This window comes from Babylonia areolata, chromosome 28 (genome assembly GCF_041734735.1).
Source record: "Babylonia areolata isolate BAREFJ2019XMU chromosome 28, ASM4173473v1, whole genome shotgun sequence".
In the NCBI taxonomy this organism is placed as follows: Eukaryota; Metazoa; Mollusca; class Gastropoda; order Neogastropoda; family Buccinidae; genus Babylonia; species Babylonia areolata.
Window position 1 is genome coordinate 25,047,280 of NC_134903.1, and position 17,661 is coordinate 25,064,940.

Sequence of the window (17,661 nt, forward strand, 5' to 3'; positions counted from 1 at the left end):
GACAGCACACTCACGACAAAGCAGATTTTAGGCTCCACACTCACGACAAAGCAGATTTTAGGCTCCACACTCACGACAAAGCAGATTTTAGGCTCCACACTTGTGTTAAAGCAGTTTTTAGACGGCACACTCATGACAAGGCAGATTTTAGACAGCACACTCACGACAAAGCAGATTTTAGACAGCACACTCACAACAAAGCAGATTTTAGGCTCCACACTCGTGACAAAGCAGATTTTAGACAGCACACTCACGACAAAGCGGATTTTAGACAGCACACTCACGACAAAGCGGATTTTAGGCTCCACACTCACGACAAGGCAGATTTTAGACAGCACACTCACGACAAAGCAGATTTTAGACTCCACACTCGTGACAAAGCGGATTTTAGACAGCACACTTGTGACAAAGCGGATTTTAGACAGCACACTCACGACAAAGCGGATTTTAGGCTCCACACTCGTGACAAAGTAGTTTTTAGACAGCACACTCGTGACAAAGCGGATTTTAGACAGCACACTCACGACAAAGCGGATTTTAGGCTCCACACTCGTGACAAAGTAGTTTTTAGACAGCACACATGACAGTACACGTTGGACTCTGTACTGCTGATGGCCTGTCCAGCATCTCATGACTCTTGCCTCCCCATACCAGCTCATGTCTTTAAAGTTGCTGTCAACATTTTTTGCTGTGTGTGTGACAGGTGTGAGACACGAGAATGTGAACTGCGATGCCTGCCAGGAGGTGGGCATCACCGGTATCCGCTGGAAATGCCTGGACTGCACGGATTACGACCTGTGCTCCTTCTGCTACCACAATGACCGCCACGACAGAGGGCACTACTTCATGAGATACGTCACCGATGATTGTAAACTGTAAGTGTGTCTTGTGTGCATGTGTGTGTGTGTGTGTGTGTGTGTGTGTGTGTGCGTGTGTGTGCGTGTGTGTGTGTGTGTGTGTGTGCGTGTGTGTGTGTGTGTGTGTGTGTGCGTGTGTGTGCGTGCGTGTGCATGTGTGTGCATGTGTGTGAGTGTGTGTGTGTGAGTGTGTGTGTGTGTGTGTGTGTGCCGTGTGTGTGTGTGAGTGTCTGTGTGTGAGTGTCTGTGTGTGTGTCTGTGTGTGTCTGTATCTGTGTCTGTGCCTCTGTCTGTCTGTGTCTGTGTGTAAGCAAACATATGCATGTGAATGCATACGTGAGCATTTGTAAGCGCATGTGCATTTTGTAGTAGCACTTTTATTGAAGGCTTTTAATGTGTGCGTGTATGTGTAAGAAGAGAATCGGCCTCTTCTCCCATATGAGGACACACACCGACAGATAAGCCTGCCTGCCTACTCATCCGTCAGTCTGACGGGAGACTCCATATATGTATGAGTAAGAGCAATTGCATGAATAACTGGAGCTTGGGTTTCAAAAAACAAGGATCCCTTATTAAAGGGAATTGTATTACGACCACCATTTTTCATGTTCTTGTTGACCAGCAGCTAACGTGATTTGAATTGAATGTGTGTGTAACGGTGAGCGTGTTACAGGACCAAAGTGCCACTTTGTAACACCTCCAGTAGATGTCACTCTGTGTGTGGGTAACGGTGAGCATGTTACGATGTGGTTACACGATGTTACAGGACCAAAGTAGCGCCATGTAACGCCTCTAGTAGATGTCACTCAGTGTGCGTGTGTAACAGTGAGCGTTACATGATGTGGTTACACGATGTTACAGGACCAAAGTAGCGCCACGTAACACCTCTAGTAGATGTCACTCAGTGTGCGTGTGTAACAGTGAGCGTTACATGATGTGGTTACACGATGTTACAGGACCAAAGTAGCGCCATGTAACGCCTCTAGTAGATGTCACTCAGTGTGCGTGTGTAACAGTGTGCGTTACATGATGTGGTTACACGATGTTACAGGACCAAGGTAGCGCCACGTAACGCCTCCCGGCGATGCAAGGTGTTCGGTCTGGTGAAGGGGGCGGAGGTGATAAGAGGTCCACACTGGAAATTTGGGAACCAGGATGGTGTGTACACTCTGTGTGTGGGGGCGGGTGTGGGGGGTGGGGTTGTGTGTGTGTGTTTATGTGTGTGTGTGTGGGGGGGGTGGTGGGGGGCGGAGGTGATAAGAGGTCCACACTGGAAATTTCGGAACCAGGATGGTTTGTACACTCTGTGTGGGGGGGTGGGTGTGGGGGGTGGGGTTGTGTGTGTGTGTTTATGTGTGTGTGTGGGGGGGGGGGGGGGGCGGGGGGGATGATGAGAGGTCCACACTGGAAATTTGGGAACCAGGATGGTTTGTACACTCTGTGTGTGGGGGCGGGTGTGGGGGGTGGGGTTGTGTGTGTGTGTTTATGTGTGTGTGTGTTGGGGGGGGGGGGGATGATGAGAGGTCCACACTGGAAATTTGGGAACCAGGATGGTTTGTACACTCTGTGTGTGGGGGCGGGTGTGGGGGGTGGGGTTGTGTGTGTGTGTGGGGGTGTGGGGGGGATGATGAGAGGCCCACACTGGAAATTTGGGAACCAGGATGGTTTGCACACACTGTGTGTGGGGGCGGGTGTGGGGGGTGGGGTTGTGTGTGTGTGTGTTTATGTGTGTGTGTGGGGGGGGGGAGCGGGGGGGGGGGATGATGAGAGGTCCACACTGGAAATTTGGGAACCAGGATGGTGTGTACACTCTGTGTTTGGGGGTGGGTGTGGGGGGTGGGGTTGTGTGTGTGTGTTTATGTGTGTGTGTGTGGGGTGGGGGGCGGAGGGGGATGATGAGAGGTCCACACTGGAAATTTGGGAACCAGGATGGTTTGTACACTCTTGTGTTTGGGGGTGGGGTTGGTGGATGGGGTTGTGTGTGTGTGTTTATGTGTGTGTTGGGGGGGGGGGAGGGGTTGTGTGTTTGTGTATGTGTGTGTGGGGGGTGGGGGGGTGGGGGTAGGGTTGTGTGTTTGTGTGTGTGGGGGGAGGGGGGGGATTGTGTGTTGTGTATATGTGTGTGTGTGTAGGGGGGGGGGATGTGTGTTTGTGTATGTGTGTGTGTGTGTGTGTGTGGGGGGGGGGGGGGGGGGGTGATGAGAGGTCCACACTGGAAATTTGGGAACCAGGATGGTTTGTACACACTGTGTGTGTGTGTGTGTGTGTGTTGGGGGGGGGGGGGGGGGGCGGGGAGGGGGGAGGTTGTGTGTGTGTTTAGGTGTGTGTGTGTGTGGGGGGGGTGGTTGTGTGTGTGTGATAATGTGTGTGTGTTGGGGGGGAGGGTGTTGTGTGTGTGTTTATGTGTTTGTGTTTGTGTGTGAGGGGTGGTGATGGTTGTGTGTGTGTTTATGTGTGTGTGTGTGTGTGGGTGGGGGGGTTGTGTGTGCATGTTTATGTGTGTGTGTGTGTGTGTGTGTGTGTGTGTTTATCTGTGTGTGTGTGTGTTTGGGGGGGGGGTGTATGTGTGTGTGTGTGGGGGGGGGGGCAGGGGTGGTGGTTGTTTGTGTGTGTTTATGTGTGTGTGTGGGGGTGAGGGTGGTGGTGGTGGTGGTTGTGTGTGTGTGTTTAAGTGTGTAGGTGTGTGTGGGTGGTGGTGGTGGTGGTTGTGTGTGTGTGTTTATGTGTGTGTGTGTGGGGGGGGTGGTGGTAGTGGTGGTTGTGTGTGTGTGTTTAAGTGTGTGTGTGAGTGTGTGTGGTTGGTGGGGGTTATGTGTGTGTGTTTATGTACGTGTGTGTGTGGGGTGGGGGGGGGAGGGGGGTGGTTGTGTGTGTGTGTTTATGTGTGTGTGGGTGGGTAGGGTGGGGGGTCAGGGATGGTTGTGTGTTTGTGTGTGGGGGGAAGGGGGTTGTAATTGTGTGTGTGTGTGGAGGGGGGCAGTGCAGGTGTGTGTGTGTGTGTGTTTGTGTGTGTGTGTGTGTGTGTGTGTGTGTGTGTGTGTCTGTCTGTCTGTCTGTGTGACTGTTTCTGTCTGTGCATGAGTATGTGTGTTTGTGCATGTATGGGTATTTGAATATTTTGGACATCGAATACAATAGAACTGGCACTATTTTTTTTTTTTTTTTTTTTTTGGTCAAAGAAAATAAGATTACCTCTGAACAAAAAAAGAAAAAGAAAAGAAAAGAAAACGTGGAAAAATGAAATGTATGTGAATAGAATAGAATAGAATACTTTTTATTGTCATAAAACCTTAAAGTTTATAAGACACAATGAAACATAAACATGAGCATATTAAGAAGAGAAATATTCATGAACAAATTTCACCAGCCTTGGCTGTAATTCTATTAGAAGGATCAATTCACTAGGCTTTGCATTTGGACGACATATCGGTTAGGAATCTGTGTCTGTAAGTATTGTGTGTGTGTGTGTGTGTGTGTGTGTGTGTGTGTGTGTGTGTGTGTGTGTGTGTGTGTACAGTTTGAAAGTGTTCCAGACACTTGAATTAGGCATAGCATTTTATACTTAATGTACATTGTAAGAGTGAGCACAGAGTTTGTCTTGGTATTTGTTTCTCACTTTTTCCATTCACTGGTAATACTGATTTTGTTGTATGTTCATGAAAATTTAGGGGTGGGTGAGGATGAAAACACAACGCTCTGGAGGAATCAAAAATTGAATTTTTAAGACATTATCTCTGATTGACAGCTAAAGAGAACTACCATACCTCATATCATATCATCCACCACAGGTTAATGTTCTTGTGAATTATACAGGATGTGTGTTCATAATATCTTTGAATGCCATTGCTGAATTTTACCTACTTATGTTTTTTTTTTCTTTCTTTTTTTTTTCTTATACAGAAAATGGATTTGGTTGTGGTTTTCAGTAAAGTTCAACATAAATATGACTCAACAGCATTTCCATTGCTGGTGGGAACAGTTTTGCCTCACTGATGTTGACAGTGATGGTAGTTCACAGTTGGTGGTACTGATGCTTTCATGTGATGGTAAAAACAGTACTGTTGCATTTGTAAATTCCTGGTTACGCTTATTAGATGATACTGTATTCTGCAACACGTGGTCTAAAGCATCTGAAGTTCTAAAGATCTAACATTTACAGAAATTCTGAAACGAAGAAGTCCTTTGTCACTTCAAAGCTACCGGAGTGGATGACAGCAAAAGCAACAGCAACAACAGTTCAGACAACAAAAAGAACAAGAACATTTATAACAACATAAGCCCCTTCACGTGACAATTTGCAGGCTAAATGGAATCAGAACATTTATAACAGTATCAGTTTCAGTATCAGTAGCTCAAGGAGGCGTCACTGTGTTCAGTCAAATCCATATATGCTACACCACATCTGCCAAGCAGATGCCTGACCAGCAGCGTAACCCAACGCGCTTAGTCAGGCCTAGAGAGAAAAAAAAAAAATTATAAAAAAAAAAAAAAATTAATCAAAAAAATAAAGTAAAAAAAGAAAAAAAGAAAAATACGTAAAATACTACTATTACTACTAATAATATTTAAAAGGCGCAAAATCTTGATTAAGTCAGCTCTAGGTGCGCGCGCGCACACACACACACACACACACACAAACACAACATGAGCCCCTTCACATGACGGGTGTAAAGACTAGTGACTGTGACCACGCCTAGACAAAAGACCCCCCCCCCCCCCCCCCCGCCCCCCTCAAGAAACAAAACAAAACACCAACCCAACCCTTGACCAGTGGCTCGGTGGAAAGATTGTGGGCACGATGATACAATAACAACATGAAATAAAGTCAAATGAAATAAAACAAGGCACCTGATCATTTGTACAGGTTTACTCGGTATTGTGTGGAAAGATCTTCACATGGTGACATTCTAACAATAACAACAACAACAACAACAACAAAAAAAGAAAAGAAAAAAACCTCCACCTGATTGTTTGAAGGTTGCACAGGGTCACACGGAAAGATTGCAGGTATCGGCATGTTCAGACAACAACAACAATAACAATAACAACAAATAAGGTGAAATGAAGCAAAATAAGATAAAATATAATGAAACAAACCACCTGATCGTAGCATGGGTTGTGGGGAAAGATCATGGATACACGCACGTTCAGACAACAACAGAAACAACAACAACAACATCTGCAACAACAAAAACAACACTCTGTGTTGTCTGTGTGTTCTGTGTGGCTTGTTCAGGATTAAAGAGGCTATGCCAGTCTTGAATAAAAGCTTATTTGTGTTTGCACATTTCTTCTGTCTTTGCTGCTGTGTGCACATGTCAGATGATTGGTATAAGGACAGGCCCGGGAATTCCTTTTTAGGAAGTGTCTGGGTTTGTTCCAGTGTACCATTTATTTACCTGTGTGCTAGGTGAATCGGCAGCGCAAGCAGCACTGACTTGAAGTTGTGTACCTTGTGAATGGAGAGAGTAACCACTCTTTACTATTTGTTAACAACGACTGTGGATGTAGGCACGCTCAGACAACAACAACAAAAACAAAAAATTGACAACAACAAGAGCAACAAAAACAAAACATCGACAACAACAAGAGCAACAAAAACAAAACATCGACAACAACAAGAGCAACAAAAACAAAACAAAACAAAAGCACCTGACTGTCTTGCAGGTCGTGCGGGGTCACGGGGTCGGATCGTGGACGTGGGCACATTCTCCGGGGGTCACTATCGAGGGGGGGTGCGGGTGCAGTGGGACCACAAGCCAGACAGCACTCTGGGTTACAGGGTTGGAGCAGAGGGCAAAGTGGACCTGGTGGCGGCCAACAACGCCAGCGGAGGAACTTTCTACCCCACACACCTTCCGCGCCTCGGTCAGTTTTTTTTTGTTGTGTGTGTGGAGGGTTGGTGGGGGGGGGGGGGGGGAGCAGGAAGGGGGGGGGGGCTTTTTTGTTTTGTTTTGTTTTTGTTGGTTTTTTTGGGGGGGTGGGGTGGGTTTGCTGAGGGAGAGTTGGGGCAGGGGGGGGGATGGGGATGGGGGGAGGGGATTTGCTCGATGGGGGGAGGAATTTTTGGAGGGGGGTTATAGGGGTGGGGATGTGTTTTGGTGTGTTTTTTGGGGGGTGGGTGGGTGGTGGGGTGGGATGTTAGTTGGTTTTTTTGGAGGGGCGGGTGATGTATGTGGGGGTGGGGGTGGTAATGTGTGTGTGTAGGGGGAGGCACAGGGGGGGGGGAGTGAGGGAGGGGTAATGTTTGTGTGTGTGTGTGTTGTATGTGTATGTGTGTTGTGTATGTATTTTGTGTGTGTGTGTGTTGTATGTGTATGTGTGTTATGTATGTATTGTGTGTGTGTGTGTGTGTGTGTGTTCAAGAAAAAATGTTAAAGGCCAAGATTATCTCTTCAGCTTGGATTTAAGAAATGTTGATCTTTTTTTCTTTCTTTTTTTTTTTTAATGAAGATGATCATGTACTGTATTGCATCGTAATTGTATTGTATTGTATTGTGTTGTATTGTATTGTGTTGTATTGTATTGTGTTGTATTGTGTTGTATTGTATTGTGTTGTATTGTATTGTGTTGTATTGTATTGTGTTGTGTTGTATTGTGTTGTATTGTATTGTGTTGTATTGTGTTGTATTGTATTGTATTGTGTTGTATTGTATTGTGTTGTATTGTATTGTATTGTATTGTGTTGTATTGTATTGTGTTGTATTGCATGGCATTGTATGAGTGTGTCTACATGCACTTGTTTGTTTGAGAAGAATTTTTTTGTAAAAAGAATTGACATCCTTTAGTGACAAACAAATACATCTGTGAATACATTTTTGGATGTTCTGATGATATATATATATATATACAGATATAGATATAGATATGTATAGATATATGTATATATATATACAAATGGAGTGATGGCCTAGAGGTAACGCGTCTGCCTAGGAAGCGAGAGAATCTGAGTGTGCTGGTTCCAATCACGGCTCAGCCACTGATATTTTCTCCCCCTCCACTAGACCTTGAATGGTGGTCTGGACGCTAGTCATTCGGATGAGACGATAAACTGAGGTCCCGGGTGCAGCATACACTTAGGGCACGTAAAAGAACCCATGGCAATAAAAGGGTTGTTCCTGGCTAAATTCTGTAGAAAAATCCACTTTGATAGGAAAAACATAAAACTGCATGCAGGGAAAAAAAAAAGGTCACACTGTAGTGTAACGACGCGCTCTCCCTGGGGAGAGCAGCCCGAATTTTGCACAGAGAAATCTGTTGTGATAAAAAAAAGAAATACAAATACAATATATATATATCTGTCTATATATATTTTTGTTGTTGATGTTTTAACATCCCTTGTCTGAATATTGCAAATACAATGAACTGCATAGAAAGCAGGAACGTTTTTAGTTTCACTGCCCGAAAAATTTGGAACTCTCTACCAGTCAGTGTGTGTAACATTCCAAAACTGAGCAAATTAGAAACAAGTTTCCAAATACATATGTGTTTGCCAGTCGCTTCAGTGGCAATGTCACATGCTGTGTGTGTGAGTGTGCATGGCTGTTGTGTGAGTGTGTGTGGTGTCAGTGCATGAGATGTGTCAGTGAAACATGAAGAGTGTACTGCGTTGCACAACATAGGGCCGTGTGCTGTATGACAAGAATCATTAACCCGTTGAGTGCCTCAGGACGGGAGTTTCCTTCAATGCATTGTAGCAATTTTTCTGTCATAGAATCATTGAATTCATGTGAAATTTTCATGGCTGGACAATGTGTTCATTTTCCTTTCAGAAAAAAGTAAAGGTTATGTATGCTTTCATTTACTACTTTTTGCTTGCTTTTAAAGAAAAAATCATGACCATCCATGACCAAAACATCCCTGGGCAAATAGTCGTCACTGAGCATTGCATAGACTTGGCACTGAGCATTAAACAGACTTAGCACAGAAAGGGTTCATTGTTGTTTTGTTACCTTTTTGAAGAAATTTGAAAAGAAAAAGAGAAAAAAAATGCATGAGGGAGAAATACATTTTCTTTTTTTTTTACGTGTTTGTCAGATGTGCTGAACCCTGACCATGTCCACCTGAAGGCCAGTGACAAGGTCAAGGCCGACGTTGATTTGGACACCTTCCGCAAACTGCAGAAAGAAAATGCCAGTGGTTGGAACGACGGAATGGTACAGGTATGTACTGATCATCTGGTGTGTTAGTGATCATCAGGTGTGTTTGTGTTAGTGATCATCAGGTGTTAACGTTAGTGATCATGAGGTGTGTTAGTGATCATGAGGTGTGTAGTTTTCATCTGGTGTGTAGTGATCATCAGGTGTGTTTTGTGATCATGAGGTGTGTAGTTTTCATCTGGTGTGTAGTGATCATCAGGTGTGTTTTGTGATCATGAGGTGTGTAGTTTTCATCTGGTGTGTAGTGATCATCAGGTGTGTTTTGTGATCATGAGGTGTGTAGTTTTCATCTGGTGTGTAGTGATCATCAGGTGTGTTTTGTGATCATGAGGTGTGTAGTTTTCATCTGGTGTGTAGTGATCATCAGGTGTGTTTTGTGATCATGAGGTGTGTTTTGTGATCATTAAGCCAGCGCTGCCTTTGGCAGACTCCATAAGAACATTTGGAACAGGAGAGGCATCACCCTGGAAACGAAGCTCAAAGTATACAAGGCCATAGTTCTCACCACACTGCTCTATGGATGTGAATCATGGACGGTCTACAAACGCCACGCCAAAAAGCTGAACCACTTCCACACCACCAGCCTCAGAAAACTTCTCGGCATAAAGTGGCAAGAGAAGATCCCTGACACAGAGGTGCTCACTCGTGCAAACTTGCCCAGCATTTACACCATCTTGATGCAGGCCCAGCTGTGCTGGGCAGACCATGTAGTTCGCATGCCAGACCACCGGCTCCCCAAGAAACTGCTGTACGGTGAACTCCAACATGGCAAGCGCTCCCATGGAGGCCAAAAGAAGCGCTTCAAAGACACTCTGAAAGCTTCTCTGAAGGCCTACAACATCAGCCACGACACATGGGAGCTGAATGCAATGGACAGACCAAAGTGGCGTTCAGCTGTCCACAAAGGCGCCAAATCCTGTGAGGCCAACAGAATCGCTGCAGCAGAGCAACGCAGACAGGCCAGGAAAAGCAGTGCCAGCAAGTCCCCGACAGCCGCCACCATCCCCTGTCCACACTGTGTCAGAACCTTCTGGGCGCGGATTGGCCTGACCAGTCATCTGCGCACCCACAGAGCCCAACCCACCCACCCCAGGATGACTAGATGGTCCTCGTCGATTCCGACGGACGAACCACATAGTGATCACCAGGTGTGTTTTGTGATCATCAGGTGTGTTTTGTGATCATTTATGAGAATTTATCAGGAAGATCAGAAAGAGAGGTTGTTGAAGGGGAAACAAGATGTTTAGAATGACCAAAAAGTTCATCAGTGACTTGAAAGAGATTCTTAATAGATTTGCATTTAGACGAGTGAGCACAAAAATGCTTACTTTTGGATGCTGTGTGTATGTTGACAGTGTATGCAGGAGGCTGCTGTGTGTATGTTGACAGTGTATGCAGGAGGCTGCTGTGTGTATGTTGACAATGTATGCAGGAGGCTGCTGTGTGTATGTTGACAGTGTATGCAGGAGGTTGGTACGGTTGTCGGTTTCCCAAGCTCCTCGGTGCTCAGAGTGCAGTATGAAGATGCCCGAGGGTGGACCGTGGTTCGCAGCGTTCTTCAGCGGGTAAGTCGGGTAACTCTGATGTCTTGTTTATTACTGTGCAGCAAGTAAGTAGGGTACAACAGTACTTGTCAATCACACTGAAACACACCGACATGTGTCATGCCATCCATCAATATTTCTCTGCCTCTGTCACTTCCGTTTGATTCAGCTTCACTTTCAAGGAGGCGTCAAAGTGTGCAGGCTAATCCATACACTCTACACCACATCTGCTTTTAATACAATTTTTTTTCCTCATTAAAGTGGTTTGGGGGCAGAGCAGATGCCTAAGCAACATACAGACAAACGCTGTGCAAATGCTGCACGGAAAAGAGAATTGTTCGTTGTCAAGATCAGTGATGTTTGATAAGAAACACTAGCATTGTTGTTGCTGTTTCTGATCGCTGTGGCTGCTGTTCACTTTGTCGGACCAGAGAGTCTAGTTACCAGTCTGCTTAAACATATATAAATATATGAATAAAAGATCAATAAATAGATGAATATATATATATATATATATATATATATATATATATATATATATATATATATATATATATATAGCGTCCAGATAGTATTACATGTTGACAGTTGGGGACGTTCAGTAAGGGTATCACCGTATTGTTGACAGTTGGGGACGCTCAGTAAGGGTGACACTGTCTTGGTGACAGTTGGGGACGTTCAGTAAGGGTATAACTGTCCTGTTGACAGTTTGGGACGTTGAGTAAGGGTATCACTGTACTGTTGACAGTTGGGGACGTTCAGTAAGGGTATCACTGTATTGTTGACAGTTGGGGACGTTCAGTAAGGGTATCACTGTCCTGTTGACAGTTGGGGACGTTGAGTAAGGGTATCACTGTATTGTTGACAGTTGGGGACGTTCAGTAAGGGTATCACTGTCCTGTTGACAGTTGGGGACGTTCAGTAAGGGTATCACTGTATTGTTGACAGTTGGGGACGTTCAGTAAGGGTGACACTGTACTGTTGACAGTTGGGGACGTTCAGTCAGGGTGACACTGTATTGTTAACAGTTGGGGACGTTCAGTAAGGGTGACACTGTATTGTTGACAGTTGGGGACGTTCAGTCAGGGTGACACTGTATTGTTAACAGTTGGGGACGTTCAGTAAGGGTGACACTGTATTGTTGACAGTTGGGGAAGTTCAGTAAGGGTATCACTATACTGTTGACAGTTGGGGACGTTCAGTAAGGGTGACACTGTATTGTTGACAGTTGGGGACGTTCAGTAAGGGTATCACTGTATTGTTGACAGTTGGGGACGTTCAGTAAGGGTATCACTATACTGTTGACAGTTGGGGACGTTCAGTAAGGGTGACACTGTATTGTTGACAGTTGGGGACGTTCAGTAATGGTATCACTATACTGTTGACAGTTGGGGAAGTTCAGTAAGGGTATCACTGTCCTGTTGACAGTTGGGGACGTTCAGTAAGGGTGACACTGTCCTGTTGACAGTTGGGGACGTTGAGTAAGGGTATCACTGTATTGTTGACAGTTGGGGACGTTCAGTAAGGGTGACACTGTCCTGTTGACAGTTGGGGACATTCAGTAAGGGTGACACTGTCCTGTTGACAGTTGGGGACGTTGAGTAAGGGTGACACTGTACTGTTGACAGTTGGGGAAGTTCAGTAAGGGTATCACTGTCCTGTTGACAGTTGGGGACGTTGAGTAAGGGTGACACTGTCCTGTTGACAGTTGGGGACGTTCAGTAAGGGTGACACTGTCCTGTTGACAGTTGGGGACGTTCAGTAAGGGTGACACTGTCCTGTTGACAGTTGGGGACGTTGTGTAAGGGTGACACTGTACTGTTGACAGTTGGGGAAGTTCAGTAAGGGTATCACTGTCCTGTTGACAGTTGGGGACGTTCAGTAAGGGTGACACTGTCCTGTTGACAGTTGGGGAAGTTCAGTAAGGGTATCACTGTATTGTTGACAGTTGGGGACGTTCAGTAAGGGTGACACTGTCCTGTTGACAGTTGGGGACGTTCAGTAAGGGTGACACTGTCCTGTTGACAGTTGGGGACGTTGAGTAAGGGTATCACTGTATTGTTGACAGTTGGGGACGTTCAGTAAGGGTGACACTGTCCTGTTGACAGTTGGGGACGTTCAGTAAGGGTATCACTGTCCTGTTGACAGTTGGGGACGTTCACTAATGGTATCACTGTATTGTTGACAGTTGGGGACGTTGAGTAAGGGTATCACTGTACTGTTGACAGTTGGGGACGTTCAGTAAGGGTGACACTGTCCTGTTGACAGTTGGGGAAGTTCAGTAAGGGTATCACTATACTGTTGACAGTTGGGGACGTTCAGTAAGGGTATCACTGTCCTGTTGACAGTTGGGGACGTTCAGTAAGGGTATCACTGTATTCTTGACAGTTGGGGATGTTCAGTAATGGTATCACTATACTGTTGACTGTTGGGGACGTTCAGTAAGGGTGACACTGTATTGTTGACAGTTGGGGACGTTCAGTAAGGGTATCACTGTCCTGTTGACAGTTGGGGACGTTCAGTAAGGGTATCACTATACTGTTGACAGTTGGGGACGTTCAGTAAGGGTATCACTGTATTGTTGACAGTTGGGGACATTCAGTAAGGGTATCACTGTATTGTTGACAGTTGGGGACGTTCAGTAAGGGTATCACTGTATTGTTGACAGTTGGGGACGTTCAGTAAGGTATCACTGTCCTGTTGACAGTTGGGGACGTTGAGTAAGGGTGACACTGTACTGTTGACAGTTGGGGACGATCAGTAAGGGTATCACTGTATTGTTGACAGTTGGGGATGTTCAGTAAGGGTATCACTATTGTTGACAGTTGGGGACGTTGTGTAAGGGAACCACTGTATTGTTGACAGTTGGGGATGTTCAGTAAGGGTATCACTGTCCTGTTGACAGTTGGGGACGTTGAGTAAGGGTGACACTGTACTGTTGACAGTTGGGGACGATCAGTAAGGGTATCACTATTGTTGACAGTTGGGGACGTTCAGTAAGGGTATCACTGTATTGTTGACATTTGGGGATGTTCAGTAAGGGTATCACTGTCCTGTTGACAGTTGGGGACGTTCAGTAACGGTATCACTGTATTGTTGATAGTTGGGGACGTTCAGTAAGGGTATCACTGTATTGTTGACAGTTGGGGACGTTCAGTAAGGGTATCACTGTATTGTTGACAGTTGGGGACGTTCAGTAAGGGTATCACTGTATTGTTGACAGTTGGGGACGTTCAGTAAGGGTATCACTGTATTGTTGACAGTTGGGGACGTTCAGTAAGGGTATCACTGTATTGTTGATAGTTGGGGACGTTCAGTAAGGGTATCACTGTATTGTTGACAGTTGGGGACGTTCAGTAAGGGTATCACTGTATTGTTGACAGTTGGGGACGTTCAGTAAGGGTGACACTGTACTGTTGACAGTTGGGGACGTTCAGTAAGGGTATCACTGTATTGTTGACAGTTGGGGACGTTCAGTAAGGGTATCACTGTATTGTTGACAGTTGGGGACGTTCAGTAAGGGTATCACTGTCCTGTTGACAGTTGGGGACGTTCAGTAAGGGTATCACTGTATTGTTGACAGTTGGGGACGTTCAGTAAGGGCGACACTGTCCAGATCATCGACAGTTACAACGCGGCCGTGGAACTCCAAGTGGGCCATGGAGGATGGAACGAAAAGATGGAGCAGGTCAGTCAGTTCTTTCTTCCTTCCTCCCTTTCCTTCCTTCCTTCCTCCTTCCCTTCCTTCTTTCTTCCTTCCTTCCTTCCCTCCTTCCTGTCTTTCTTCCTTCCTTTCTTCCTTTCTTTTTTCCTTCCTTCCCTCTTTTCTTTCTTCCTTCTTTCCTTCCTTCCTTCCCTCTTTCCTTCTTTTACTCCTTCCTTCCTTCCTTCCTTCCTGAGTTCAATGCCTGTCTTTTGTGTAGATCTGTGATGGAATTTGTAGCCCCTGACATGCACAAGGGGGATGACCGTGACAAGGGGGATAACTGTGACAGGTGCTGTGGGCACAATCGTGGACATTGACAAGGGGGATGACCGTGACAAGGGGGATAACTGTGACAGGTGCTGGGGAAGTCGGGGGCAGGATCGTGGACATTGACAAGGGGGATGACCGTGACAAGGGGGATAACTGTGACAGGAGCTGGAGAAGTCGGGCAGGATCATGGACATATGACAAGGGGGATGACCGTGACAAGGGGGATAACTGTGACATGTGCTGGGGAAGTCGGGCAGGATCATGGACATTGACAAGGGGGATGACCATGACAAGGGGGATAACTGTGACAGGTGCTGGGGAAGTCGGGCAGGATCATGGACATGCACAAGGGGGATGACCGTGACAAGGGGGATAACTGTGACAGGTGCTGGGGAAGTCAGGGGCAGGATCGTGGACATTGACAAGGGGGATGACCGTGACAAGGGGGATAACTGTGACAGGTGCTGGGGAAGTCGGGCAGGATCGTGGACATTGACAAGGGGGATGACCGTGACAAGGGGGATAACTGTGACAAGGGGGATAACTGTGACAGGTGCTATGGGCACGATCGTGGACATGCACAAGGGGGATGACCGTGACAAGGGGGATAACTGTGACAAGTGCTGGGGAAGTCTGGCAGGATCGTGGACATTGACAAGGGGGATGACCATGACAAGGGGGATGACCGTGACAAGGGGGATAACTGTGACAGGTGCTATGGGCAGGATCGTGGACATTGACAAGGGGGATGACCATGACAAGGGGGATAACTGTGACAAGGGGGATAACTGTGACAGGTGCTATGGGCACGATCGTGGACATGCACAAGGGGGGTGACCGTGACAAGGGGGATAACTGTGACAGGTGGTGGGGAAGTCGGGCAGGATCATGGACATTGACAAGGGGGATGACCATGACAAGGGGGATGACCGTGACAAGGGGGATAACTGTGACAGGTGCTGGGGAAGACGGGCAGGATCGTGGACATTGATGGTGACGGTGACCTGAGGGTGGAGGTTGACGGGCGACGATGGCTGATCAGCCCCGTCAGCTGTTCCTCAGTGCACACCACGTACAGGACACCGTCAGAACCCTCCCTCACTGCCATCCCCGACATCTCCTCCTCCAAACGGGGTCAGTGGACGTTTGCTGTCATGTCATCTGCCTTCTGTCTGTGGCACTGCTTGTATTGTGTTGTATTGTATTTGTTTTTGTATTCCTTTTTATCACAACAGATTTCTCTGTGTTAAATTCGGGCTGCTCTCCTCAGGGAGAGCGCGTCGCTATACAACAGCGCCAGCCATTATTTTGTATTTTTTCCTGCGTGCGGTTTTATTTGTTTTTCCTATCGAAGTGGGTTTTTCTTCAGAATTTTGCCAGGAACAACCCTTTTGTTGCGGTGGGTTCTTTTACATTCGCTAAGTGCATGCTGCACACGGGACCTCGGTTTATTGTCTCATCCGAATGACTAGCGCCCAGACCACCACTCAAGGTCTAGTGGAGGGGGAGAAAATATTGGCGGCTGAGCCGTGATTCGAACCAGCGCGCTCAGATTCTCTCGCTTCCTAGGCGACGCGTTACCTCCAGGCCATCACTCCACGTATGGTGTATGTATGGTGTATGGTGTTGTATTGTATGATGCTGCATTGTATTGTATGGTATTGTGTAGTATTGTGTTGTATTTCATCACTTCCCCCAACATATTCTGCTCCAAACGGGGCCAGAGGCTTTTTGTTATTGTTGTTGTTGTAGTTTGTTGTCACATCATTTGCCTTCTTTCAGTGGCATTGCTTGTATTGTGTTGTATTGTGTTGTATGATGTTGTATTTTATTGTATTGTATTCTATCCTATTGCATTGTATTGTATGGTGTTGTATTGTTTTTTATTGCTTGGTATTGTATGGCATTGTATCGTATTGCATTGCAATATGTTTATATATTATTGCATGGTATGCCATTGCATTATGTTTATATTGTATGGTATTGTATTATATTGTATTGCATTGCATTGCATTGCCCTGTATTGTCCTGTCTTGTATTGCATTGTATTGCATTGCATTGTATTGTATTGTATTGCATTGCATTGTATTGTATTGTATTGTCTTGCTTTTTGTCACAACAGATTATCTCTGTGTGAAATCTGTGCTGCTTTCCCGGGGTCATATTTCAGTGCCACACTTTTGTTTTCTCTTTTTTTTCTCTTTTTTTCTTTTTTTTTTTTTTTTGGTCAGCAAGTGAATTTGTTTTCCTGTCAAGGACATCCCTTTTGTTGCCTTTTTTTTGTGTGTGTGTTTGTGTGTGTGTGTGTTTGTGTGTGTGTGTGTTTGTGTGCACCAAGTGTGTGCTGTACACGGGACCTTGGTTTATCATCTAATTTGAATGACTAGCGTCCAGACCACCACTCAAGGTCTAGTGGAGGGCGAGAATGTACTGGCCACTGTGGGATTCAATGGCCAGGTGCTCAGATTCTCTCGCTTCCTTGATGGGCAGGTGACCACTGGGCCATACATACATGTATACATAGAGAAGTGTGTGTGTGTGTGTGTGTGTCTGTGTCTGTGTGTATGTGTGTCTGTGTGTGTGCTATTATGCAGTCATAAACTTCACCTTCCTTTTTTTTTCATTTCCCTTATTTTTCCACACTTTCTGACAAAAAGAAAGAGAAAAAAAAGATAGGAAAATGTGTGTGTGTGTGTGTGTGTGTGTGTGTGTGTGTTGTAGTTGTTGTTGTTGTTGGTGTGTGTGTGTGTGTAGGGGGGGGGGGGGTGGGGTTGTGTGTGTGTGTGGTCCATGTAATACATGTACACACAGTATAGGAGTACAGTAAAAAAAAAAAAAAATTAAAAGTAATGTATCTGTGTTATTATACCAACAGTACATGTGTTATTATACCGTCCTTTAGTCTTCCCTTAAAGTACAGTATTTATGTTATTAAACAACCCTTTGGCCTTCCCTTAAAGTACAGTATTTATGTTATTAAACAACCCTTTGGCCTTCCCTTAAAGTACAGTATTTATGTTATTAAACAACCCTTTGGCCTTCCCTTAAAGTACAGTATTTATGTTATTAAACAACCCTTTGGCCTTCCCTTAAAGTACAGTATTTATGTTATTAAACAATCCTTT

The 17,661-nt window shown here is 45.7% G+C and overlaps 1 protein-coding gene across 4 annotated transcripts in view; it reads left to right on the top strand.

The window, feature by feature from the left end:
• Positions 1-17,661, top strand: part of LOC143302114 (E3 ubiquitin-protein ligase mind-bomb-like) — a 54,107-nt gene that overhangs the window by 12,800 nt on the left and 23,646 nt on the right. For all 4 annotated transcript variants that reach the window (XM_076616650.1, XM_076616652.1, XM_076616651.1 and 1 more), the window contains 7 exons: positions 704-875; positions 1,909-2,015; positions 6,525-6,725; positions 8,895-9,019; positions 10,474-10,581; positions 14,144-14,248; positions 15,493-15,670. In XM_076616650.1, coding sequence (XP_076472765.1) covers positions 704-875; positions 1,909-2,015; positions 6,525-6,725; positions 8,895-9,019; positions 10,474-10,581; positions 14,144-14,248; positions 15,493-15,670 — 996 coding nt within the window. The remainder of the gene's footprint in view (positions 1-703; positions 876-1,908; positions 2,016-6,524; positions 6,726-8,894; positions 9,020-10,473; positions 10,582-14,143; positions 14,249-15,492; positions 15,671-17,661) is intronic.